We start from the raw sequence: 17,238 nt of genomic DNA, 5'->3' as shown, positions 1-17,238 counted from the left end.
GCGGGACGCGGAGCCGGGAGGCGGGGGGCGGGAGAGGCGGGAGGTGGGTCCGGAGGCAGGGCCGGGAGGCGGGATGTGGGTCCGGAGGCGGGTCCGGAGGCGGGTCCGGAGGCGGGTCCGGGATGCGGGGCCGGGAGGCGGGGCCGGAGGCGGGTCCGGGATGCGGGCCGGGAGGCGGGGCCGGAGGCGGGGGCGGGAGGTGGGATGCGGGGGAGACGGGAGGTGGGTCCGGAGGCGGGTCCGGAGGCGGGATGCGGGTCCGGGAGGCGGGGCCGGAGGCGGGATGCGGAGCCGGAGGCGGGGCCGGAGGCGGGATGCGGAGCCGGAGGCGGGATGCGGAGCGGGGATGCAGAGCCGGGAGGCGGGGCTGTACTTCCGGTTCGGTGCTGCCGCTACGCGCTCGCGGAGGGGCAGCCTTGGCCGCTGGCCAATAGCGAGGCTTGGCGGAAGCGCGTAGTGGCCGCTGGTTGGCCAGCGGCGTGCAGGGGCGGGGCGAGGCGGGAGGGGCGGGGCGCCTCAGGTGCCGCCCCTCAGAGCCGGCGTAGCGCCGGCCGGGTCGGGTGGGTGCTGCTGTCGCCGGGGCCGAGCCAGGATGCGGCTGCGCTCGGGGGTGTTCGCCTCCTCCTGCCTCCTTGTGCAGGCTTTGGGGCGTCGCGCTGTTCCTCCGCGGCTTCTTCCCGGTGCCCGTCAGGTCCCTGCCCCGCAGAGAGGCCCGCGCGGACCCTCCCGCCGAGCCGGCCCCGCCCGGCGCAGGTAACGCGAGCAGCTGCCGGGCGCGCCCCGTCGCTCGGCGTCGCGGGTCACCTTTCTGTAGCGCCCTCGTGTTTCCAGACCAGTTTCCGGAGTAGTTTAGAACTTAACTGCTTTTCACGTAGTTACGGATCACAGCCAGGGGAATCTGCTCGCAGTCGCAAAAAGCCTCAAGTGTCAGCTGTCACTTTTTTGAAGGGTGCGCTTTCCTGTCGTTTTATTTCCCTTTCCCGGACTCTGATTGAGCCGGGATACCCGGTTTTGTTTAATGGCAAGTTGTTTGCATTGAGTGATGCCGCCTCAGCTAAAACGCCTCACGCGTTTCTTGTGATAATTCGCTGGGTGTGTTGTGCCCGAGATTCATTGTTTCCGTGATATTTCGGTGGTGTTTGAGTGTCTTAATGCCACCTCAGGGAGACTTTTAACACCTCACTACTGACAAATGCGGTAGTAATGCACGTTGCAATATGCACAGTATCGCCGTTTCCGTGAAATCACGGTCTTTACAGGTCCTGCTGTGTTCCATAGATGAATTTGCGAAACTAGAAATTTCAAGACTCTTTTTAAGGAGTCAGTAGAGGATGTGCTAATAATGTAGTTGTCTTATATGTCCACTCACAAATTGTATTAAAGTAATGTGGAGAGGACTGTGTACTTGAGGGAGTGTTGTCCACCAGTGTTTGGAGGTTGTGGGGTCAAACTTCAGATTCACTTGACAGCTGGATCAGGTAGTATTTTGCTCGTAGAAAGCTCTTGCTTGGGACACCTACTTGTGGTTAACTTTGTGGAATAGGACTGTAACTGCCAAACTGGGTCTTTAGCTGCTTGATATTTATTGTTAATTCTTCTGAAGTGTGTGATGTGATGCGTGTGGGGACACGCTTACTTAAATTGTGAGACACAGTGAAGAGAACAGAAGGTTGTGTGGTTTTAGCGTGTGGTTTGCTGGTATTGTTTAAGCAGGAGCACTGAAAGAATCTAATCTGTTAACATACTGAGTGGTTTCTGCTGAATGGCAGGTTGATTTTTAGCTGGAGTTTACCAAGATTGTCACAGATATTTGATAGGCTGCTGTGAGTGAAGTATTGCATTCACATGTGATATTAGCAGGAGACTAATGTAGAAGGAGACGGTTAAGGTGGGAAGCAGATGTCAGACAATTTCATTTTGAAAGGACTGGTTTGTGTTGAAGAGTGTAAGTGTGCACCACAGGGCTCTATGAGCAGTTTAAATTTAGGCATGTCACTAGCAAGCCTAGGTGTAGTAGACAAAAATGGAGTGACAGTGGAAGAATACTTACTTTCTGTAGTTCTTGGTTACGATTTGCTTGCAGAGTGATGTCTGGATGATAAGGTCTAAAGGCAGGGAATTGCCTACTAAACCATGATGTAGAAGGCTTTCAACCTATGTTAGACATATTCAGAAAATAATATTTCTCCAATTCTTCTGTAACTCCTGAATGTTTTACTTTGTGAGTCCTGACTGCCATTGAGTGCATCCTGTCTTGGCTGTGAGAAGGTTGTGATACTGAATGCTTGCAGCACATTGTTGTAATAAGTTCTTGGTAGAGAACTTACAGTTTTCTTCACAGAAGTCTAGGTTCATTTCAAGTAACTTTTCTAAGTAACCCTGGCAGAAGTAGATAAGCATGCTGCATGGCAAGACTTGGACAATGTGTTGCTTTAGCTGTCTTAATAGTAATTATTTTCACGGGGCTTGTAAATGACTCCAGATTCATTTGAACTTCTTAATACTTTTGACTTTCTGATAAATTACACTGCAGGAGGAAGTTAGGAGTAGGGTGTATGTGTTTGTGATCTGAACATTTTTTGTGTCCAGCAAGCTTTTTTTCACTAAGCAAGTGGATAGGAGAAAGGTTTAACTAACAGAACATCCAGTGGTGCCTTCTTGTTTTTCATGGAGAGCCAAAGTATGCCTGCTAAGTTGATAATTCAAGTCCTGGAAAAACAAAATTATCAGTTTAATTAGGATTGTTTGCAGTTAGCATTTTGTTGTTGAGATTTCCTCCTTCTCCCTGCTGTGTCCTCCTCCCCCATTTCCTGATCTGGAAAATCAGTAGCAGTAACTAGTCTGTGAATGTCAGTTTGTTGTGCTTATCTATGTACCCCAAAATACGGTTTCTGAGGTCGTTTCTGAGATTGTTTTGTTAGACACACCATTATTTCCAAATTGTCAACCACTTAGGCAGTTTACTCTAAAGATGTGTAAAACCCTAACTTTATATAATGCATGCTTCAACACAATGATGTCTGGATAGAGGTCTGTGGGTAGGATACATTTTGCTTCCATTTTGCCCTTCTGTATTTTTTCCTGAAAGAGAAATGAGACCTGTAAAGCCTGGGGCAAAAATGCTGCTGTAAGTGGACCAAGTTTGCTGCAGATGAAGAGTTGCTGTGGCCAGAATTAAGTCCATGCAAAAGGAAGAGGTTGGCTTGAAGGCATGACATTGCCTCCTACTTGATGCACAGCCGTGTTTTTCTGTACACCTATATACTCTATCCAGGGAATTCTGGATTTGTATTTTTGCCCTGCAGCTGTCATCACTGAACTAGCCTGGCATACAGTCTTCTGTCTTGAAGGGAGTGAATGTGCACAAATCTTTTTCATACAAGTTTCAGTGAAATTGTCTCTTTCTTTGTAATCTTCCTGTTATCCTGTGGTGAGATTTGATAAAGAGGCATTGTTTATGTTGTGATGTGCAAAATTGGGTATTAGCACAAGTGAATGCTGTTTCTTTTTTCTAACAAAAGTTGTCTGTCAGATGCAATTAGTTCAGCTTTACTGAATTAAAAAGAGAGAAGGTAGCAGCTATCCCTTCTTATTACTTTGAACACTCTCCATTTCAAAGATTTTCCTTAGTTTTCCCAATTTCACATCACATACTCCGTTCACATTTTGTTTTACTTCTAGAGGTGGTATTGGAGTTGTTGTGTTATTCCTGTGCTGGATGGCTTGAAGAACTCATCTTCCTCAGATTACTTCTTGTGTTTGCTGTTTGCAGCTTCTCATTTCTGGGTGTAAAATTAATAAAGAAGTTGAAAACACTTATTTATGTGGTGAAGTTGTCCTTTAACTTCCGTCTAGCCTTTGGTAAAATTTGTTGATGACTTTTATATACTCTTGTTTTTGTTGCTTAGGAATGGTTTCTAACTGGACCAAGATTCCTCCACCGCTTTTCAAAAAAGTTGTCATTGTGCTGATAGATGCTTTGAGAGATGACTTTGTGTTTGGATCCAAAGGGAAACAGTTCATGCCATATACTACGCAAGTTGTAGAAAAAGGGACTTCCTACAGTTTCATTGCTGAAGCCAAGCCACCCACTGTGACTATGCCTCGAATTAAGGTAAGTGGGGTTCTTTTCTGTCGTTTCTTTGGAGAAGCTTTTGAAATATGAGTTGTTTCACATGCTTGAAGTTGGTATAAAGGGCAGGTTTGTGGTGTTAGTGCAATCTATGGGTGAATCTCTCTTTGCTGTAGTAGTGCATGTCATAGAGTCCTGATTTGCAATGGCCAAGAGGTTAAGGACAGATAAGGCCCTAGTGCAGGCTTAAATGATTGACGTAGCCTTTTTATTTGTAATCATGGGAAGGCAGTAGCCTCTTAGTTGTTGAGTTTTCCAATTGTCTTCTATCCAGGAATATTTTTATTGTATTTCTCCGTGTTCTTGTAACTTCTGAGAGAAAATCCAGTTTAGTATAAAATGGTTTTGTCATAGGGATGTTTTTGAAGAGCTTAAAAAGGAAACTGTGCCAAGTTCCAGGTAACTAAAAGATGAGTTGTGGTGGTGTCATCAAAATGCATGATTGTCCAGGCTTGTCAGTGGTAGATCTGAGTAACACTTTTGCTCTGAAGAAGCTGAGGGAGGGATCACTGGTAGGTCAACTAGCACGTGAGTGAGAGAGTGAGGGGGAGACAGTCTGGTAACTCTTTATAGGTGGACCTCATTGCTTTTTCTAGAAGTTTCTTACTTACTGTCTTGAAGGTACTGTCATTGTTAATGTTGAGTCAGTTTACTTAGACCTAAACTGTCTTTTGGTGGTTTAATGACCTGTAAATGAAGCAAATTTCAACTGTCATAGAAAGTCTCTTTTCTGTCAATTAATTAAGACAGTATTATTTTTATCTTTTGTAAAGCAGTTAGCTCTGACATCAACTAGCACTGTGTTGTGGCAGATGAGATTATGTGGCAAGAGAGCTTGTGTTCTTTTACTTTGTTATGTTTCCTTACCAAAAATATAATTTGTCTGCCATCTGGCTTATTGCTTCCTCCCACTTACATTGCTGCTGTCTTCTGAGCACTGGAATTTTCGTGTTTAATGTGTCTCTTTTCTTGTTTCATTAGGCTTTGATGACAGGTAGCATACCTGGTTTCATCGATGTTGTTGTGAACCTAAATTCTCCAGCTCTGTTGGATGACAATTTGATATGGCAGGCAAAAACAGCTGGGAAAAGAATAATATTTTACGGCGATGATACTTGGGTCAAATTGTTCCCAAAGCACTTTGTGGAATATGATGGAACAACATCGTTTTTTGTGTCAGACTTCACAGAGGTGAGAGGCTTTGTATGATCCCAAGTTAAATAAAGTGAGTACAAACAAACAGTGTCAGTTTCTGAGAATGAATGAGTAAAGCTACCCTTGTTCTGAAATATGTACCTGGCAATTAAACAGAAATTGGATTTGTATGTCTTTTTAGTATGGGCACTGTGAAGCTAAGCATTTCAGTCCCTCATGCATATACTGTAAGAAGTGTTGGGAGGATACAGTAATCATCAATGTATTACTCTATAACTTTCCTAAACATACCATTTTCTCACAAAACTTGTTGTGGTTGGAAGTTAGACCAGTTGCTTTGTTGAAAAATTCCACTATCTACATTTTCCGTTTGCTGTCAGATTTTTATTAGTTAGTGCAATCTGTAAGAGGCCCATTGATACATTACCTTGATCTCTTAGAGGCATACTTTTATAGTATTGCATCACTTGTGTAATTGCAATGGGAGTAGTGTTTCTTTATGTTATCAAACAGGGAGCATAGAAAGTAAGTGAAACAAATTCTGAAAATTCTTGCTCTGGTCACATTAGAAAAGCAAATGTAAAACCTTGAGCCATTGGCCTGCTGGTGCTGACTGAAGTATTTTATTATCTGAGGAAGTTAGAAAGGTCTGATGTGAATTGGAAGACATGTTTAATTGGTTATGCTAATAAGACTTACAAAAGCTTCAACCTGGAGTGAAAAGGACAAATGTTCTATGGGATCTGTGGTTATGTGGCCCTCAAGCTCTTTATGCAGTCCTTATGCTTTCTTAATATGGTCTGTTAAAAACACAGCTTTTTATAGTTTTTTTGGTAGTTATATGCAGACTCAACAAAGTAATGTCACATGTGAAGTATTGTAGGGATTTTTAATAACCAAAGAGAATATACACAACTAAAAATGTATTGTCAACCTAAGAAGGAAAACAGGTGAGTTAGGCCCCAAGTAGTACTTTTCAAATAGTTTTTCTTTATCACTATGTCATCAGTTCTTTTACTCATAGCAAGTACATTCCTCTTGTGTTTGCACACTAGCAAAAATTGAGTTGAAAGACCAGGGTTTGTTGTACCCCTGAGCTTCCCATTGCTAAACTGAGGCTTTTTATTGTACTTGTGATACTTGATGTATCACATGTGAAGTAATAATCTGGAGTGTGAAGGATGAAAGTGACTGAAAAGTTCTAGAAACAGATTTAAAAGGTTCTGTGGAAGCTTGGCAACCCATTTACCTTGTCTGTATGTAAGCTGATGCATTATTACCAGAAAGATTAAATGGGGTGAAGAACCTATTTTGTAAGACAAATATATTTGGCTGCCTGACATTGAAGTAAATAATTTTTTTTTCTTATTAACATTATGAGTGACTGTAATTCTCATCAACTTCTGTAGAATTTTCATGGGTAGTGTAGTTGATTTTCTTGTGCTTTTTACATCAGGGAATTTTTTTTTACCTTATAGTTGTTTTCGTTTTCTTTGAGGTTGATGATAATGTTACCAGACATTTGGATAGAGTGTTAAAGAGAGAAGACTGGGATCTCCTAATTCTACATTACCTGGGGTTGGACCATATTGGTCATATGACTGGGCCTAACAGCCCATTAGTGGGACCAAAACTTCGTGAAATGGATAACATAGTGAAGAAGATTCATATTTCTCTTCTTTCAAAGGTAATACAACTTCCTCTTGGGTCAGTGTTTGTTAGCTGGGGACTGACATTAAAATGCTTTCAGGTTGTTGTTGGTAGCTTCTTTATTCCTAGACTAAAGTGTATATTCCATTCTTGGCCTTCCTGGGCCATTTCCTAGTGTAACATTTTTAAGGATTTGCTGGTTGACCTTAGTAACATCTGTCTCTTCTGGGCAGCTGTGGGAAATAACACCCCCCTGGCGTGTGGGAAGACGAGAGGAATGCCTGCCAAAATTCTCTCATCACTTGTGAATTAAAATGGTTGTTGGTGTGCTTTCTGGTAATGAAATTCAGCAGAAGGAGTAATGGGCATGTGTAACTAATGGCTCTGATGTCCAGAATTGTGAAAGCATACCTAATTCTTAGATATTTGGTAAATTCAAATGGAAGTGGTGGTCTTAAACTGCAATTTTTTGATGGTAAATGTGGTACATCTGAATCTGGTTTTAGATTTGTAAATACTGGTTGTCACTTACCTAAGCAGCCTGGGTTTTGAAATACCAAGTCCTAGTTCCAAGTGGCCTGAAGCTTTTTTGTTATTTGTTTTTGGCTACTGCAATTCAGAATAGCTGATCATGAAATTTCAATAGTATTTTTAGTCAACTGGATACTATTACATGAAAAGAGAGGTTAAATCCTGTGTGTGGAAGTTCCATGAATGTTACAGTGGTTTTGCTGCTGTTTTTTAGTATGTTTGCTTTTGCCATTTATATTCAAGCCTTTATCTCAGTTTTAGAATACAGACATAATAAAAGCACTTTACTTTTTGGATAGAACAGGTACTGGTAGTAACTAGAGATGGCAAAAAGCTACTCTGTTGCTGAATGACTGTTAATTTTCTGCCACTTCAATTTGTTAGCTCAAAATTCTTGGACAGGCCTCACTTAAGTTTCTGATTCTCTTTATTCAGAAGCATACACATTGTTTAACATCAGCCTTGATTGACTGTCAGATTTCAACCCCTAAATCCCTTGGGAAACTACTGACTGTTAGAAATTTAGAAATAGGATTATTTTAAAATATTGAATTGATATTATGTTAATATTTACAATACTAGTAGTTCAGCATGTCATATTAAAACTTAGTGAAGCTGAAGAAATGAAGAGGAAGAATATTTCTCTGTTAATGTTCTGGGATTCTTGATTTTCTTCTCACAGTGGGATAGCCTTTATTTAATCTTCCAGAGAGTTTCTAGTGACTCCATAAATTCAGGGGTTTTTTAAAGCTTTTTTGTGCTTTTTTTTTTTTTTTGGCTAAGGTACTGTTAGTGTGTTAGACGTATATGTCTTAACTTCTAAGTAACACTTAATTGCAGCCATCTCTTGTTATCTGCTCCAGGGTGTTGTGAGCAAGTTTTAAAAATGAAATTATTTTGAGACATATTCATGTTTGAAAATGATGAATATAGTGAAATTATATAAATGAATTGTGTTTGTGTGATAACTTAGATTTTTTTCCTGTGATTTACAGGAGGAAGCTTCTCTGCCCAATTTGCTAGTTGTTTGTGGGGATCACGGGATGTCTGAAACAGGCAGTCATGGTGGTTCTTCAGAAGGAGAAGTGCGCACACCACTGCTGTTTATCAGCTCTGCTTTTGAAAAGAGAAGTGGTAAGGATCAAAGAAGCATGACCTTTTCTAGACCTATCTTAGTTTCAGCTGGAGTAGAGTTAATTTTCTTCCTAGTAGCTGGTACAGGGCTGTTTTTTGGATTCAGTATGACAATAATGTTGATAACACACAGGTACTTTACTGTTTACTCTGAATCAAGGACTTGTCTGTTTCCCATGCTCTGCCAGTGAGCAGGTGCAAAAGGAGCCCTTAAGGAGCATAGCTAGGACAGCTGACCTGAACTGGCCAGAGAGATATTGCATACCATGGAACATCATGCCTAGGGTATAAACTGGGGCTGCCAGTTGCTGCTCGGGGATGGACTGGACATCGGTCAGCAGGTGGTTAAAATTTTATTGTGAATCACTTGTTTCTATTGGGTTTTATTCTTCTCCCTGTCCCCTTTTTAATAATTATTATTTCATTTTGTTTCAATTCTCAAATTGTTCTAGTCTCAACCCATGAGCTTTACCTTTTCTTTCTGATTCTCCTCCCCACCAGGATGGGGGATATGAGTGAGCGAGTGGCTGCATCGTACTTGTGTAAGGCTCCAGTAGATACCAGTGCATAGTGTACTCTAATAGGATGAGAACACTACTGTCTATAACTAACAAGAACAGCAATAATAATTATAGGTAGATTGTAGTAGTCATTATTGTAATGGAAAGGGGAGAGAGAGAGGAATAAAACCTAAGAGGGAGAGGAATAAAACCCAAGAGAAACATGTGATGCACAGTACTATTGCTCACCACCTGCTGATCGGTGCCCAGCCCATCTTCAAGCAACAATCCACAGACCCCAGTCAACTCCCTCCAGTTTGTATATGGGCTATGATTCTCTCTGGTATAGACTATTCCATTAACCAGTTCTGGTGAGCTGCCCCAACTGCCTTCCCTCCCAGCTCCTCATGCATCTGCTCACTGGCAGAGTACAGGAGGTGGAAAAGTTCTTGATTTAGAGAAAGCCCTCCTTGCCAGCAGCTAAAAACATCAGTGTTTTATCAACATTATTCTCACAGTGAATCCAAAACACAGCCCCTGTACCAGATAACTCGGAAGAAAAGTAACTCTGTCCAGTTGAAACCAGGACAAGAACACACTGGCAACTCTAATTTATGATATTCTAGAATTCTTTCTGAAAAAGTGCTTTGGTTTGTTCTACAGCTATTTGGGAAAGCCCATTCCGTGTGACCCAAACCTCTGGTTTTAGCCGAAGTTAGCATCTGTTTCTTGGTGAAACCATGAATCAAGCTTTGTAACCACTGAGAGAATTGTGTATTTCTTAGATGATAATCTTTTACAGCACTGTCCTATCTGAGTTTTCAGAGTAATGAGATCTGTTGTCAGGATTCTGGGCTAATTGTAAATGAGTAGGTTTAGATGTAAAATCCTTTTTGAAGTGAGCTTAAATTTTGTCTTTCATGGCCATAATATTTCCTTGGCCTCCATTTTTCCCTCTCACACAGCTAGTTTAGAGGAATAATGAATGACAATTTCTCACACAGAGTTAACCAGAAAGAGGAAGAAAGCCCTTGGGAGACTAAAGACTATTAAAAATAGCATTATTTTTTAATATTAAATTTATCTGACTCTTGTGAAAGTGTGAGAGGTGATGGCAGTGATAACATGACTATTAATCAGTAAGTCTTAAGGACAGAATATGGAGCGTGAGTGTGTTTACTGTATGGGCCAGTTAATTTTATATCACTGATGTGAGTTTACATGTTTCTGAAGCTGATTTTCTATTTGTAGATAATAATAAAAAATAAAAGCAAGGTAGTTAAAGGCAAGAGGCAATAAAGAAATGGAGTGGTAGAGAATCTTTGGTCTACTTTGTAGAATCGTGCTTAAATAAACTCCTTGACTGAGTGAATCGGTGGAATGTAATTATACCAAGAGTGAGTATTTTCCCCAAAATAATGCTCCCTTCTGCCTTTCATTCTGCCACTTGCTCATTTCCATCTGATTTCTTTTCTTCTGAAGGCTGTGTGCAGAGCCTTGATTTATTTATCTTGCTGGAGGTTCCTGCAGCACAGTGGAGGTAGATTTTTCTGTCTGTCATTTATAAAGCTGTTATCCAGCTGCAATAGGAAGCATTGCTTGAGGAGTCATTGATCTCTTCTCAGGTCTGAAAACAAAACAAAGTCAAGAATGGATCAAAGCTCTTGACTAAGTTTTTATTTTATGAATTTCACTGGCAGTTGTTGACAGTCAGACCACAAGAGTATAGATTCTGCAAATGCAGTCTCCTGCTCATTGGAATTAGTTTCTATGAGGTTTAAACTGAACAAGCAGTTTTTACAATACAGTGAAATAGACATATTTACCTGTCTTTTGGGATAGAGTTTGGGATTTCTGATGCCTTCGTAAATATCCAGCAGTTTACTTTTCATCGGTAAAGTAATCAGGATTCTATTGACTGCTCCTTATGATCCTCCTGTAAACAAAATGTTCTGTGGTTAATTTGGTAGACCTCAAAATAGTAATCCTGTGGGCTTTTTGCATCTAGTATGCTGTCAGAGTATTACTTGTATAGCCTTCTACAGAGATGTGTCACCCATGAATGGCTAAATGTGTTTGGTAGTTTGGCTTTTTTTTAACCAGTTAAGAACTTGCCTTTAACGATAAAATCTGAAAACTGCTGACATACAGGCACTCATGCAAAGAGGCTTTACGGATTATAGATGCTATTCTGTACAAGTATGGGATTAATCGGAGCTAGATGAGAAATGAGGGAAATTTTAATGCTCCTAAAGGGAGCCTTGAGAGGAATAAAGACTATATAGAGTTCTTTCTATACAGTATTTAAGTCAAAACACTGAATGCCTGAAGTTACAAAGAGGATGAAATAACAGCATAATAGAAAAACACTGCTACCTAACTAGTTCAACACGAAAAGTGTGTAGATTTCTGTGGAACTGACAGCTAATCCTGATAACTGCAGTAAGTTAATGGAATCCTACACAGGACGCTTTAAAAATCACTGGGTTTGCCTGCATGTAGCCGTGGATTTTGAGCCTCAGCATTCTTTATCTGATCACTGATTCTGTTTGCCTAGCAACCTGATATTAATTAAATCTTGAGTTGTTGTCATTATGTTGAGAAGCTTCTAGAACGCTGTCAGCATTATTTTAGATTCTAATTCTTTATTCATACATTAAATTAGCCTACTGTAGTGCTTTTTATTATTTCTAATGTAAAAGTTATGAAACTCTCTTAGGATGTAGGCTGCAACTTGATAGTAAGGTGATCTTGTGGACCATCTGTTTCCTTACTTGTACTTGTTTAACATTTATGTTGTGTTTACAGTAGTTGTTAGCATTGAAGAGTCATGCTGGCTAAGAATTTAATAAATTTTGGATTTACAGCAGCAGAGGATAGCAGCTGAAAAAGATCAGTCAGCTCTCTGCAGACCACTTAAAACAGCTGACGTAACACCAATGAAATAATTTTGAAACTAATAAGGTACCAGCTGTCTCTGGAGAAATAGAATGGGCCTGTAACTGAAATACTTCTTTTCCTCTCTCTTTTTCTTACTTGTTTTTTTTTGTTTTGTTTTGTTTGTTTGTTGTTTTTTGTTGTTGACTCTAGGTCCTCTGGCCCAACCTGAACATGTGCAGCAAACAGATTTAGCTAGCACACTGGCAATAGGTCTTGGTCTACCAATTTCAAGAAACAGTGTTGGGAACCTCATATTGCCGGTTGTTGGAGGCAAGACAATGAGAGAACAGCTACGTTTTGTGCACTTGAATGGGTTCCAGCTTAGCAGATTGCTGCAACAGAATACACTTGCATACGAAAAAGGTAAATTAGCTGGAAAAAAAAAAAGTTACAGATACACTAAAAGGAGATTGTTTATAAAACAGTTTGGACTTTTAAATTCAATAGTATGGCATTGCACTGCAAATTAGCTATTCTTTTGAGAGCAGTATTCAGAGCAATTGTACCGAATTCAATCTTTACTGCAACCTACTTTGATACACTGCTTCTGAATACAGGTCTTTTTAATGACTAGTAATATTCCTAGTAGGCAAAAGAACAAAAGTAATGATGGAGTAAGATTAAAGTAAAACTGCCGGTGTAGTTAAATCTCAGTGGTTTCATAACTGCTCTTTGTGAGGTGTCCTACATAGGGCACTGACTCTGAGCTATTTGGAGACTTAACACAATGGAGTGAATTTTCTAGTTTAAGTAAAAAGGTGCTTCAAGTAAGGCTGGGAGATAATTTAGGGTAAGTTATCTTTTTACTTTTTATGTATGAATTTACTTGGAGTGAGAACCTAGAGAACTGCTTATTAAAAACGCGTGTGTATGTATGTATATCTGGAGGAAAGAATAAAAAACAAGTAGAAAAAATACACCAAACCTAGCAAAATGTGATATGTCATTAGGAAACGTGATACAAACTGCAGTTTAAATAATGAAGTTAATATGATAATTTTGTGAAAAAAATTGAGTCGGGGGTGAAGGAGAATATTTTACCATTGACATTAGAAGATGTTGTTGTCTTAAAATGACTGTGAAGCTTGTCAATTGATTTATAATCTGTTGAATTATTAAAATAACTAGATGAGAATGCAGAGTTGTTTTACAGCTAGGAATAATTAAAGTGGATAGCAACATAAATTTAAGCAAGATGATTGCTGTAGGTCAAGAATCAATTATCTTTCAACATCACTGCTTCTAATCATAATTAAACCTTGTCCAAGAATCTCAACAGAACAAATTCTGCTTGTTGCAGCAACATGCATATAGCAGGACCCATGTTCCATCTCTTCTCATATTTTTTTCTGCACAGATTTCCTCACTTAACCCGGTTGTGTCAAGTGAGGAAACTTGCCCTGTTGGGTGGTATAGGACTGTGTTGCTGAAAATGCCATCACAAAACTCCATCTGACAGTATTTCTGCAAACACTGATGAAACAGACTGAAGTTTCTGCCAGCTTCTGGTTTATATCTTCATTTTCATTTTATTTTTTGTCTGGGAGCAGCTTAATTTTTAACTTGTAGCTTTCGTCTGAGGAATGAAAGTTAAAATTCTGAGGATAAAAAGGTGAGAATTTTTTATGTTGCTTGCTTATGACTGCAAACCTAATAGAGGTGCTGCTTTACTGAGATGAGGTTGAGAGGTAAAGCATCCACAGTGACTTTCTCTCCTTTTCTGAAAGTCTCAGTAACGTGGTGCGAGTCTAGGTCCAAGTCATGGTAGCTTTTTTTTCAGAGTCTTAATGTCAATTTTCCCTGTTTCTATAGTACTACTGCAACCCTAGGGTATATCACCATGTCCCGCAGCCATAGGGAGGAGGAGAGAAGATCCAGCAGGCAGGAATTGTGCAGCAAGATTGATTTATTTAATTATTTTACAAACTCCTTTATAGACTTTTTTCTTAGTAGTCTAATTGGACAAAGGATCAGCCACCCCCTGGGGTGACTGGCGAAAATCCTAAAACATCCATTGTCAAAATACTTTTCTACTATACCATAAACAAGACTTCTTAAGGTTGCAGGTGTTTGGTTGTTTACATAACTCTGCTACCTCTTCTGTGAGAGAGAAAAGTCTCTCACGGACTTAGAAAATAGCAAGAAAATCCTTGCTAGCAGCATTTTTATATCTACACTGTAGACTTCTTGGAGGGGCCTTGTTTTTCTTGGAGTGCTCTAGATGTGCAAGACTATAGGTTAATGCTTTGGTCTGTGCATTTAAGATTGGCAGGGAAACAGTATGTTCTGTTTGTTTAGCGTTGTTTGCTTGATGTGGATACTTCAGGTTTAGAAATACTAAAGAAAATGTCACTAACTCAGTGACTAATATATGTAACTTAAGAGCATGCATGAATGGCCATTTATTTTGCATGGTTTTTAAGTGAAGATAAATGCCATCCCACTACTCCACTACAGGCACATACACATCTGACAGGATTCCCCTAGAAAGAGGTTACCTTGCAGAGGAGTCATTATATTCAGTAATCTGATTCATGTTCAAGAAGGTTGCCCTCTTTTTAAGAAAGGTAAAAAGGAGGATCCTGGGAACTGCTTAACCAGTCAGTCTCACCTCTGTGCTTGGTAACATCACAAAACAGATCTTCCTGGAAGATATATCAAAACACATGGAGGACAAAAAGGTTATTAGAGATGCCTGACACTACTTTGCCAAGGGCACATTGTGCCTGACTAATTTAGTGTCCTTCTGTGATGGAGTAAATCCATCAGTGGACAAAAGAAGATGTGTCATCTACTTAGACTTCTGTAAGGCCTTTGGTAAGGCCTCCCTCAACATTCCTGCTGCTGTTGTTAAGAGTGATATGGTTTGACAAATGGACTCTAATGAATAAGAAAGTGACTTCATGTCTGTAAAGTCAGTGGCATAATGTCTAATTGGAAACCAGTAATGAGTGGTGATCTAGTGAAAGATGTCTCCATTAACAGTGCTGCAGATGAATGAGATAATCTTTAAAGCCACCTTCCAGCCTGAACAATTCTACAATTCTAAGATTGTGCATTGGGAATCTGAGGAGGGAAAATTGATCTTTATGTGAGAGAGTGGTGACAGGCATGGAGCTCTGCCTGTGAGTGGATGGTGAAATAGTTGAGAACTTCTGGCTTAGGATTGGTGCACAGACCAACAAGGGCAATATTGTTATGGGTGTCTAGTGCAGACAGTCCGATTGTAAGGGATTCGTAGATTTTCAGACAACTAGAGGAAGTCCTGTGTTCACCATCCATGGTTCTCATAGGGTGCTTCAGCCATCCTGTTGCATTTCAGGCTAGATAACTGGACAGTGAGATGGACTGAAAAGCGGCTCAGCTGCTGGGTTCATGTGAATGTGATCAGCAGCACAAAGTTGACCTGAAGGCTACTCATTTGTGATCAATACAGGGCTTGACTTGGGACAGAACTGTTGAACATCTTCATCAATGATCTGGGCGGTGGGACAAAGTGACCTGTCAGCAAGGGAAGGACACAATAGAAATCTTGGAGAAGTGCTTGATGCAGTAGGTGGGTCTGCTGCCTCTCAGAGGCACCTTGACAGCTGGAGGAATGGGGTGACAGGAAGCTCTTATGGTTCAGCAAAGGGAAATGGCAAATTCTGCACCTGGGAAGAAGTAATCCCAACATACCAGTGCAGATTGGATATTGACTGACTGGAAATAGCTTGCTGAAGAACCACCAAGGGGTGACTGAGACACCAAGTTGAGCATCAGGCAGCAGAGCACTGTCGTGACAGAATGGCAGTAACATCCAAGGTGGCATTAGGAGGACAGTCATCAGCAGGTCAATCCTTCCTCTTGTATCAGCTGTGGTGAGCCGACATGAGGAGTCTTGGGTCTGGTTCTGGGCTTCTCAGTACCATAATTTAGTGAATATAATGTAGTGAGTGCAGTGCATGGCCATGAAGGTGATAAAGGGATTGGAACATCTATCATACAAGGAGGGGCTGAGGGTGCAAGGACTGTTCAGCAGGGATCTTATCAATGTAGGTAATATGTGATGGGAGGGAATAAAAAAGAGGGAACTGGGGTCTAATTGGTGGTCCCCACAAAAAATTTAGAGGAAACATTTTTAGGTGAGGTTTGTCAAACACTAGAATGAGTTGGCAAGAGAGGTTGTGGAGACTTCATACCTGGAAACATTCAAGACCTGACTGGACACAGATCTGAGCAATCTTCTTTAGCTCACCCTGCTCAGAGCCTTTTGGTCTTTATTTGTAGAACATTTGAACATTCATCAGAGTTGTGCTGACAGCTCTTGGGCTATATCATTCCTGAATTCCACAGACAAGGTCTGCTGCCAGGTTTTTGAGGGAAAGAAACCCCAGAAGATAGTCACTTGGACATCACTCATATTTGCTGGTGTAGTTTCAAGCTTTTCAATGCAGATTCTCAACTAGTAACAACTAGTGGATCATAACATTTCAGTTGAATGCTAAGAGAAATGCCTATGACTGGAACTTCAGTTTAAAGTGAAAGATATACTTGAAGTTACTTGCAAAGATAGCATAAGACTTTTTTTTAAAAAAAAAATATATATTTTTTCAGCTCCTGAGGTCAAAACCAATAAGCTCTGCTGAAGGGGAAAACATGTCATTCCTGTCCAGTGTTGTAATTTACACACAGGGGTTAGAGCACCAGCTGTTGGGACCATGAGGATGATGACTGAGTCAGTCATAGGAGGAAAAGATTCACCCATTGTGAGCTATAGCATAACATACACATTCATTTTTGGTGCAATATTAGTTTCCTTCTTAACACAGTGAGATGAAGTCAGATGTCAGTTGAGTTGAACTGCAATCAGATGGGAAGGCAGCATGACCTTTACAAGCTGTTTCATAACGAAGCCATAGAGTTCCCTGGATTCAGCTGCTCCAATGTTAAGAACAAACCATAACAGTACACAAAAATTTGTTTTCATCTTCAAGTGTCTGTTAATGAAGTGCAGAATGAAGGCAGGTCAGTAATTTTTTCCCCCCCAGTGTTTGTTCATACAAACATGCATTTTCAAACTAAGAGGTGTACAACATTTAATGGGACTTGGGCTTTGCTCTGTTGAGGTACAAAACAATCCTCCCAGTTAAACCTATCTTCAAGTAAATTAAATTTTACATGAGAAACTAGAAGCTTGACTAAGGGCTTTATTAT

At 40.6% G+C, this 17,238-nt stretch overlaps 1 protein-coding gene across 1 annotated transcript in view; it reads left to right on the top strand.

Annotated features, from left to right (window-relative positions):
- Window positions 1–592: 592 nt before the first annotated feature.
- PIGG (phosphatidylinositol glycan anchor biosynthesis class G) overlaps window positions 593–17,238 on the top strand; it is an 85,704-nt gene continuing 69,058 nt past the window's right edge. The window contains 7 exon segments of the mRNA XM_039566674.1: window positions 593–646; window positions 648–753; window positions 3,909–4,114; window positions 5,114–5,323; window positions 6,786–6,974; window positions 8,464–8,602; window positions 12,193–12,405. Coding sequence (XP_039422608.1) covers window positions 593–646; window positions 648–753; window positions 3,909–4,114; window positions 5,114–5,323; window positions 6,786–6,974; window positions 8,464–8,602; window positions 12,193–12,405 — 1,117 coding nt within the window.

Source organism: Corvus cornix, chromosome Z (assembly GCF_000738735.6).
Source record: "Corvus cornix cornix isolate S_Up_H32 chromosome Z, ASM73873v5, whole genome shotgun sequence".
In the NCBI taxonomy this organism is placed as follows: Eukaryota; Metazoa; Chordata; class Aves; order Passeriformes; family Corvidae; genus Corvus; species Corvus cornix.
Note: the sequence above shows the minus strand (reverse complement) of the source record. Positions and strands in the feature narration are given on the sequence as shown.